This window comes from Gadus chalcogrammus, chromosome 13 (genome assembly GCF_026213295.1).
Source record: "Gadus chalcogrammus isolate NIFS_2021 chromosome 13, NIFS_Gcha_1.0, whole genome shotgun sequence".
Taxonomy (NCBI): Eukaryota; Metazoa; Chordata; class Actinopteri; order Gadiformes; family Gadidae; genus Gadus; species Gadus chalcogrammus.
Genome location: NC_079424.1, coordinates 11,529,757 through 11,540,435, shown reverse-complemented (window position 1 = coordinate 11,540,435; position 10,679 = coordinate 11,529,757). Strand labels below are relative to the sequence as shown.

Below are 10,679 nucleotides of genomic sequence, written 5' to 3'. Positions count from 1 at the left end.
CTTAGGGAGCATGGATTATCACTATTGTCTTGCACGACGGCCTCCAGCCGTATCCCCGTATCCTCTTACCATCGCCTCCGCAGCGACGGAGCAGACGAGTCAGATACGGTTACACGATTTGTAGCTTTGACTTCATACGACCGCTTGGCAGAACTGTCCGCAGCGACCCGTGGCTGTGCGGCGACAGAACGGTACAGTCCGCCCGGCTGTGACGTTGGTTTGTCTGTGTTTTCATCCCTAAATACATTGACCCCCCTTGTCCTCCAGTAGGGTGTGTGGGTGTGTGCGGTTGTGTTTGTGTGACCCCTATCCAATGCCACTCTTGCCAGCCTCTGTTCTGATCCAACCTCCCCTGGCTCCTTCCATCTGGGTGGCCGCCGGTGGGTTTGGCCGTCCCTGTCGTTCTGGAGGATCTCCAGAACGAAAAGCTCATCAGCCGTCAGCACTGGCTGTCCTCAGGCCACTGCGTCGCTTGTTCCGCTGCGCTCCCCCGGGACGACACAGAGAGGTATTAGCATCATAATCCCCCAGAAAATGACTCTCTTCCTGAGCCATGGTGAGTAGTGGTTATCCGCTGAGGTTTTGTTTGTTTTTTTGTACGCACTGCCGGGTCAGTGTGAATGGAAAGACATTTCCTTTTCAGGGGGAAGAGACGCGGTTGTACAGTGATCGAGTTCATCAGGGGGATTCCTGTACTGCGATCGAAAGAACACTCAAACTCACCACTGGAGTCAACACTGTTCCTAGAAAATAGAAACAGCAACTTCATTGACTTCATTGAATTTGCACTTGGTATGAAAGTATTTCTACAAAGGTGGATCATATAAGCACTAGTTTATTATGTCTATTTTTTTATGATGTATTACATCAATTGTATACAAACATACTGTATATCCCAACGCTTCTAAAAAGTCATTGATTAATGAAATGCAATTTGCAACTTGACACTTGCTGTCGTGTCAGGCTTCCCCTGATCTGCTTCAGTTTGCTATTAAAACCAGTTAGGACTCCCCCCCCCCCCCCTCCATCAAGAGGCAACCTTCTGTCAATAGTACATTTATAAAAGACGATTTATGAAAAGAATTGTCTTTGTCATCGCTTTAAATATTGCTGCAGCAGGAATTGTGGGACAGCATTATCTCCTTTCGCTTCATAAGGGTAGGTCCATTGAACCCTAAGCTGAAGGAGATAAGAAAAGAAGCACGGAGGCACCTTTCCTTAGCGTTTAGAGAATTTGAACAGCTCTTATCATGGCTACCACTTAGGAAGCTTCCTTGGCAAATAAGACTATTAGACTGCAGCCTTTCCTGGGCAGCTGGCGGATATCATGGTCCCGCCCTCAGCCTGCAAAACCGCACGGCCTTCTGGACTTATGAGGCTGTTGACCGGCAAAGAAATTGGTGTGTCGTCTTACTAAAATACAGATTTCTTGGCATAGGAACATTGCAAAAATACAGTTATTCTGGCACAGAACACCTGGGTTGTTGTTCTAGGGAACCAAACTAATATCGGATACTTATGGCTGAGGATAGAGCGATTGGCCGACATACCCTCCGACTGAACCCCACTGCGAGTAACGCAGCCACGTCTCCGCGTGACGAAGCAGCATCTACAGGAATCAGGTTCAGCCGGCCCACAGTAAAATACTGACACAAAATGTTAAATTAGAACCTACGGTGCATTGCACATCCTCAATAGATGTTTTAGAACCATGTCCGAGTCTGTTAGGCCGTATCGCTCCTTTAGGCTAGAAGGAGCTCTCCATCTCCGTGACTTTGCCTTTGGGGGACCCCTGTCCAGGCTGAATGGCGAGGGACAGCTCCCCTTGCAGCTCCAGCTCCCGCGCGTCTCCAGGACTCCGAACCGGCACCTTGTTGATCTTGGCGAAGCTTCGGCTGATTTCCACAAAGGTCTTGTTCTTGGTCTCGGGGAGCACGGTGTAAAGGTAAGCGGCGCCCAGGATGCAGACACCCGCAAACACCAGGAAGGCGTACGTCTGCAGCGCAGCCTGGAAGACAAGGAGAAGACACACACACACACACACACACACACACACACACACACACACACACACACACACACACACACACACACACACACACACACACACACACACACACACAGGGGTACAGTCAGACTCAAGATAGATCCATTCCTGTGCTATCATTAAACTAAACACAGATTCTCTCTGTGATAAAGACGTAACCCAAAACCCATAAAGGTGAACTGCTATAAGCATGCAGGGAGATTGTGATCGTGCTCCTTAAGGTAACGTCCCGTAAGGACTTGAATGACGACATTTAAATTCAGGATGACAACGGCAGCCGCCATCAAGGGAAGGGGAATCTGCTTGCGTCTATTCTGTTGATCCGTCGCCTTCCTTCATCCCCGAGTCCTTTTGATGATAACTGGGTCTTCCCTCTCCACACGCGGAAACCCTTCCTTCTCATCCCCTTCCCGGGGCAAATTCAGAGAAGAAAAGCATCTCCAACTGAATCCTTAAGATCCTTAAGATTTGTTGGACTCTTTTGTAAACAAAAACCTACAACTTTTTGGAAGATCCAAAAGAGTTGTTATAAAGCTAATGCCTGGATGATTATTTTGTTGATAAACCGGGGATCAATTGCAAACAAATATTAGCCTCAAATGACTATAGTAATACAGTCAATTACTAATTTGTGCACTTTAAAAAGACGCATTTGTCTAAAAGATTGACCAGCCACTTCCAAATTCTCTGTGAAATCCCTTTGAACCACGATCAAAGAAAGATATAGGAGTTAGGTGGCCTCATTTCTAGTGTAGCAATAGATCCATGATATGAGCTTTTCCCCCTAAATAAGACAACAAATACCCGTACGAGTTCCTCTTTTGTGGGAGGACAAATATTGGAGCCTGCCATGCCAATCATAGAGATTAGTGACCATGTCTAAAAATACCCAGATAGATGACCTCCAGATGGAGATTTTGAGAGAGAGAGAGAGAGAGAGAGAGAGAGAGAGAGAGAGAGAGAGAGAGAGAGAGAGAGAGAGAGAGAGAGAGAGAGAGAGAGAAAGAGAGATCAGGGTGGTGCCACAGAGGGAGGGAGGATGGGAGGGTGACCCCATGTATTGTGTCACAGACCAATAATGGAAACTAGTGTGTGTGTGTGTGTGTGTGTGTGTGTGTGTGTGTGTGTGTGTGTGTGTGTGTGTGTGTGTGTGTGTGTGTGTGTGTGTGTGTGTGTGTGTGTGTGTGTGTGTGTGTGTGTGTGTGTGTGTGTGTGGCAAGCTGTCTTTGTTATGCAACGCTCCACTGTACATAGAGGTAGCGAAGAATGCCTTCAATTACAACAAAATACAAAACTTCCCTGGCCTTTCTTTGCCAGTTGGAATCCTGCTTGATAATGACTCAGGGGTGACAGGGCCTTTGGAAGCACGCCTCCTTCTCCACTAATCTACTACGTTATGCAATCATGTTGGATTGAGGAAAATGAGAAAGTCACTGCTTTTAGGCAGGGTTAAGCTTTTGATCTGTTGGCACGCACGCACGCACGCGCACGCGCACACACACACACACACACACACACACACACACACACACACACACACACACACACACACACACACACACACACACACACACACACACACACACACACACACACACACACACACACCTTGCAACGTCACAGGTTTGGGACGTGGTTGTAGTCAATTACACCGGGTGTCTTCAGGAAAGAGAGAGAGAGTGATAGAAAATATCTCATTAGTTTCGTGAGGTTTTCTTGACATTTTTAAAATAAGGGTTACGCATACCCTAGTGGCGCAGGGACCCTTCTGACAGCCAGCTAACAGTCCTGGCATGATTATAGCAGCTGAACACCGATAAGGCCTCACAGCTTAAGGAAGTATGCTTTCAGCTAGCGTGCCTCATGACAGCCGAGCACCACACACCATTAATGTGCCCGATTGCTTCAACAATTGGTTCCTTTCTTCTTTCTGTTTTACCACATCAGGTCACAGCTTGAGTGACAGAGTTGTTATGGAGGAATAATAATTATATGCCTAACAAAGATCATTCATGAGTGTTTCTATAGCATGTGTCAATGTGTCAAAGAAAGCATACAATCTCCAAAAGCCATATTGTGGATCACTTGATAAGCATCCATACGTTACAGGGTAGTGTCAAGGCAGAAGAACAATAGAAAATAGCAGGGACCATGACCTTGACTTCTATAAAACTATACTCATACAATTCTAAGGAGGGCAAACGATTACTAATAAGTATTCACTGCAGACAAATATGATTTTGTTTATCGCGGACGTGAACGCTGGATGGATGTGAAGGTTTTCTTTTAACTTCCTGGATATCAAATGTAAACTGGGAACGCTATGTTGGATGTGAGGCATGTCAGGACGGGGGTAGGGCATTATTGAAGGTAACACGGCTAGCATTATTTTTTTTATGGTATCCTAAGAAAAATATAAGACATATGAGGCCCTGCATAACCTTGCTCCCAACTAGATCACCGACCTCCTGGAGAGCTACACGCCTTCCCGCTCGCTGCGATCCTGGTCTGCTCAAGGTGCCCTCGATGAACCTCAGCACCATGGGAGAGAGAGCGTTCTCCTACACAGCCCCAAAGCTCACTTCCAAATGACATCAGGCAGTGTGAATCCACTGCCCAGTTTAAAAAGGAAATGAAAACCTCTTCAGACTAGCCTATGGACTATGATATGTCTATAAGGACTTTATATATATTTGATAATTGTTCATCCTTTCTTGATATTTTCTCTACTATTTGTTTTATCTTGAAGCGACCTTCGATGTCCTGAAAGGCGTTTCCAAATTTTATTATTTATAAGCTTACTACCTTATGATGCTTTATAAATACCACGCAGAGGTGAACGATATGGCTCAGAGTTTGATTCAGATTACTCAGTGCATGAAATATTACCTTGACATTTCAGTCAATTCATTCACTTCTTCTATAGGGCGTCCATGTTTATATGGTATAAGTGGTTCATACATATTCTTGGCAGACAGAGGAACATCTGAGAAACCCAGAGAGAGACAGCGAAAGCGAGAGCTTTACCTGAGCATCTATGTGGGTGTGCAATTACACAAGGTTTCAGATATAGTCGTGGAATTGGAGGGGAGCTTCAACGTGCAGGAACGTGGCAATTTAATTAGTGAAAGTCCTTGGAAAGATACTTTGTGCCACGCGTTCTGGAGTGGTCAGGGGTGGGGTGACGCATCGACACATCTCGCAGAAGAGAGAAACGAGGCAAGGAAACGTTTTGGAGAGAGTGAGGGGTAATGATGATGAATGTAGCCCAGTTCGATAAAGACACACTGGACAGTAAAGACACATGTTTCCCTCCTCTGTTGAAGCCGTTGCATCTTTGTTGTGGATTGTTGATGTGTGTGTATATATATATATATATATATATATATAAATATATATGTGTGTATGTATCGGCATCAGCATGAAAAGGGCTAGGTGAGGATAACAATTGTGTGCGTTTATCAGGTAGAGTTTTGGACAACGTTATCTCTTTCCATGGCTGTATGCGTGTGCGCTGAATGACACGCACATCTATCTTCATCCTGCTTTTCAGACCTGAGAAAGACCGGACCTGAGCAAGATCGAGGTTCCACTAAATCCCCATCAATAGCAAAGAGATTGAAGACCCTGCCCACACACACATACATAGACACACAAACACACACACAAACATAGACACACATACACACACAGACGTTGGCAGACAATCGAGGTAAGAATGGTTGAGGATAATGTAAGGAAACATCATGGGAGGAACTATATATATTTGTATGTCTCTCGTGTTTTTTTCCGATTTCTCACAATAGAGCTCAAATAAATACCCTCCACCGCTCACACACAGTCTGCTCACAGTGTTTATAATTCCCCTATGGTGTATTAACCCAACGCCACCAAACTGCCTCTAATCCTCATTATTATAGCCAGCCATTCATTACACAGCAACCGATCCGAGCATGCTCTGTTCGCTTCTGTTCAGACGATTTAAAAAAGACTGGGAACTCTGAGGATTCAGAGTCAATGGTGGATTGGTGGGAAACTCCTTACGTTGCAATGCAATGGACGCTCTAACGGGAGGGGTAAAAGCGTTTTGAACACGGGCTTCATACATCAATGGTAAAATGAACTGCTCTTCTAAAGAGGGAATATTCCTGCAGTATGAAGGAGGACACACAGAAGACACCATGGTGACAGGGCTTATACGAATATTCATGAAGAATGCATCTCACTCCATAGGGAGTATTAGCAATTTAAGAAGTATGAATACAGGAATCCGGCAGTCTTCAAATACACCATGAATATGCTAATGATTTCAGAGGGGAACCCAAACAAAACACATGCTCAGATACCACACAAATAAATGCATACACGAGTGAGCGCACACACACACACACACACACACGCACATGTTCACGCACACGCACGTACACCAACCCAGTCTCACGGAAATACGTGACACTGTCACGTCATTTAATCTATTCATTCGTGATCTGGGACACGTAATTTACATTTTTTCGTGTCAAAAAGCACACATTTCTAACAATATGACAGCCTTTGGCCACCCGTATCTACTTTCACCTTTGATTCTGAGATATTGTGACAATTGACGGATATATTTAATGCAGGTGCGCTGCTCTGTAGGCAATCCGCTACGGAAAAAAAGGTGGCTGCTTCATCTCTTCTTTTTAGAATGAGTTTGAAATTTGTGCTTCTTGGCAAGAAGAAAATTGAAATTACTTGTCCCAGATCACGAATGAATAGATTAAATGACGTGATGTGACAGTGTCACATATTTCCGTGAGACTGGGTTGCATACACATACACACACACGTGGAGAAAATAATGTACAAAGGTTTGATGACACCTTATCTTTTGTTTGACCTTAGTCTCCCATAGCCAATGACCTTGAACTTCAGGCACAATAAGGACAATCGTTTAAGTCCGAAGTTCATTTTTCCCCAGTCCAACTTCCTTTGCTGAGATCGAGTGGTGGTGTGACCATATTGTGACGCCATGTGATTTTCGTGTGAATAACATCACCATAAGAAAAAGCAATCACTCTGCCCTTGAAAGTGCATTACAGAGCATCAAAAAACGCACTACCTGCTGTACTATAGTAATTACTACTGAGGTGGGGGGCGCTTATACAACGCTTGTAACTGCAATTCATGATGCTCTGGTGATCCCCGGGGGGATGAAATATATGTATAAATAAACAATGGGAGGTATTATTTTGGAGATGGACTTAAAATTCCAGCATCTCCTCAAATAGGTGCCTCATTATATTTGGCATGTCTGAACCCCCCCCCCCCCCCCCGGGACACACAAAAACACATCTTCCATGGCTATCCCAAATGCAAGCGTGCTTGGTGCCCCAGCCCAGTAGACTGTCACATCAGTGACATGGGAGACGGCAGCACAGGACCCCATGCAGCTTGCAGCCCCGCTCCAGGAGAGCATCAACAGGGTAGTAGGTCCAGCCACTACCTGGGTTAACGTTCCCCCCCCCTCCCGCCGTGGAGCGGAGGCTAGAGAAACACTCGGCTTCATTGCCACACCGCACAGTCTCTAGGGGGGATCCGTGCCTATATTTAGAAGCAAAGAGTTGGCATAAATAACGCTAATCTTCCAGCCGAGCACGGGGAGAGCCAGCAGAGAACCCTATTAGTGAGGCAGGGACATGGTATTTCACGCATGCTTAGCAGGCCATTGGAGGGGTTTTTGTGCTCCTCTAAATGTCTCTACTTCCCGACATCACATATTGCATTACATCCGTATTAACCTTAATGAGATGTGCACATGTGTTGGGACCGCGACTCAGTCATGCATGCTACAAAAAGTAATGGACCGACGGAAAATAAATAAAATAATCCACCAGGAAAAGAAACCCATATATTTACTATAAGGTGATGCTGACACCTCATGCACATGTCATCCATCTAGTTATGGTTGAAATACACTGTTGAAAAAGGGATGATATGATCAATTAAATTAAGATTTTTGTTACTAAAGAGAATAGGGTGAAACAGGAGGGTCAGGAGGGGCGAAAGCAGGAACTGAGTTCAATAAGTATGACTTAAGAAAAAAACCTGATATGATGGAAAAGGGAAAGTCAGAACATAAGGGTAAAGGACAGAGTCCAATGATAGGATGTGTTGTGGTGTTGCCCTGCCCAGCGACACAGCTGTTTCTGTTGGAGATCAAACAGGCCCCCAGAGTAATAGAAATGATTCAATTTCCAAAACAAATAGGGTAACCTTGATGGCACTGCTGTTTTTGCAAATTACTCCACCTTCCAAACATGGAGACATGTCAGGGCCAATATCATTTGAGTTCAAATGCTCTTGAAATTAATTGGTTAATAAACCGAACTTCATGAATCTAATGAAGCCCTGAATTAAGAACAAATAGGCACACTCATTGTCTCATTAAATAGTGGAATAAAGTGAAATAGCATGCAGGCAGACAACAAACACACGGTCACACTTACTTGAATAAACGGGAACAAAAGGCCCACAGCAAAATTGGATAACCAATTTACGAGACCAGCAATCATGAAGGCAGCCGGCCGGTAGGACTGCTCAAAAAGCTCCCCGGTCAGGACGAACGGAATCCCACCTGGAAGAAGAGGCAGGTCCAGACCGTCAGCCATGGCACACACACAATGTTTTTTCTGTATTAATAAAATACTAAAATGCTAAGAAAAACAATTCAAATTAAAACCTTGCTTGTGTCATCGCTGTCCTCCAACATCAAACCTAATACATATAATCAATGTATACGTATATATCCATGGTGTATACATGATGGATATTATAAAACCATCCATAAATAAAACACTTATTCTTCTTTCACTTGGTATGTTTACTGACTTAACAGTGCTATATAGTTTTGTCAGACAGAAAAAACGTCCCCCCGGGTTGCCCCGTTCACCACTCTAACCTGTCCCCTGGTGCAACCCCGCCAGAGTCCCCCAGGGTTGGCCCCGTGCACCACTCTAACCTGTCCCCTGGTGCAACCCCGCCAGAGTCCCCCAGGGTTGGCCCCGTGCACCACTCTAACCTGTCCCCTTGTGCCAGCCTGCCAGAGTCCCCCAGGGTTGTCCCGTGCATCACTCTAACCTGTCCCCTGGTGCCAGCCTGCCAGAGTCCCCCAGGGTTGGGTCGTGCACCACTCTAACCTGTCCCCTTGTGCCAGCCTGCCAGAGTGCCCCAGGGTTGTCCCGTGCACCACTCTAACCTGTCCCCTGGCGTCGCGGTCAAACAGTTCTCCTCATTTGTACAAGAACCCAGGATGACATTTGGAAGCCGGTAGCTTATGACGTTGAACTAGGTGTTTGAGTTCAGCATTAAATTCTGCATGTGAAGGTCAGAGGCAGTTAAGTTTTAACGTGGTACATTACATTACTTTGGAAGCATTTATCAGCAGCAAAGTTACTGTCCTGTTTGAATTGGTACAGGAGTTGGTCGATTTCCAGATTCAGACCAGCGATGTAAGGGGAACATTGTAGCACACAGAATGATGGCGATGGGAACAAGTATTATTTCCATTATAATGCCACTATAAGCCTTTATGGATACCCAATAAATAATTGTGCATTTCTGGCCTTAGCTAAAACTAACAGCCTTGAAAATCTGTACGTCGGCACAGCAATAGTTATGTATGGTTTGACATAAGCAGTCTAAGCACACAGCAAAAAAAAAAGGGCTTTATCTGATGGAATCGATAGAGAGCTGATCTCCTTTCCCCATGACAGAATAAGAAAGGACAGAGATAAATGTTTTGTATGCACGTCCAGTTTTGCTCATGTCTAGGATAATCCAAGGAGAAGTGTGGACAGTAGGGATTTCATCAGAAGCCTGGCTCCATTGTCAGTCTGGGTGGTCTCAGACACCACCTCACTGTCGTCCTTCATGTTGTAACACAGCCTGCCATTAAACAAGCCTCGGATCTTTTTCACATTCAGAGGCTGAATACTGAGCTGATGCAGTTACCCATTGGGGTGTGTTAATAAGGGTCAGCTCTGTTTATATCCGGTAGCTGAATTCTGTAGGTCTCGAGGTCTCATTCCAAAAGCATTGTCACGCTCTTTAATGAGAACATGACCATCGGGCCAAAGTACTTGGCAATATGCCGTTTTCTACTCATTTTCATATTGTAGTTGTTCAGCTTTAGTCCTAAGGGAGCTTACATCTTCTCGCATGAAGTTAATTCAACCACACAGGAAAGATTTGGGGTTAACACTCAGCTAATATGAACATCAATACTTTCTGACGTTGATAATTAAAGCAACGTGTGATTGGTTTTGAAATTAAATACTGACTCATTCCCTTGAGTCTTGTCACCAAGCCAAGATTATAATTTCATTATCATTAGACAGTGAGAGCCTTGTTGGATTTTAGAAGAACAAGGCTAGCTCAGACAAAAAAGAAAAGAGTGTGATTGGCCCTTACAAGCCATTTAAAACTGCCTTGTTTCCCATCATGTCTTTACAGGTGGGAGTCACCAGCCAGATGAACACAACCTGTCAAGCATTTGGAAACACAGATTATAGTTATAGTTATATTTCCTAATCTCCTATAGAAAGCGCTATTTAAACTTTAATAGGTCACAGACAATTGGCACAGATATCAAG

The 10,679-nt window shown here is 44.7% G+C and overlaps 1 protein-coding gene across 1 annotated transcript; it reads right to left on the bottom strand.

Annotated features, from left to right (window-relative positions):
- Positions 1-820: 820 nt before the first annotated feature.
- LOC130401937 (solute carrier family 2, facilitated glucose transporter member 9) lies at positions 821-8,927 on the bottom strand. The gene is made up of 2 exons (XM_056605979.1): positions 8,535-8,927; positions 821-2,008 (listed from the first exon to the last, which is right to left on the bottom strand). The coding sequence occupies exons 1-2, from the start codon at positions 8,694-8,696 to the stop codon at positions 1,748-1,750; spliced, it is 423 nt and encodes a 140-aa protein (XP_056461954.1). The 5' UTR covers positions 8,697-8,927; the 3' UTR covers positions 821-1,747.
- Positions 8,928-10,679: the final 1,752 nt, after the last annotated feature.

Coding starts and splice junctions, on each gene's coding strand:
- LOC130401937 (XM_056605979.1), bottom strand. CDS start 8,696: ATGGCTGACGGTCTGGACCTGCCTCTTCTTCCAGGTGGGATTCCGTTC. Junction 2,009..8,534: donor TTTTGTTCCCGTTTATTCAA/GTAAGTGTGACC, acceptor CTTGTCTTCCAG/GCTGCGCTGCAGACGTACGC.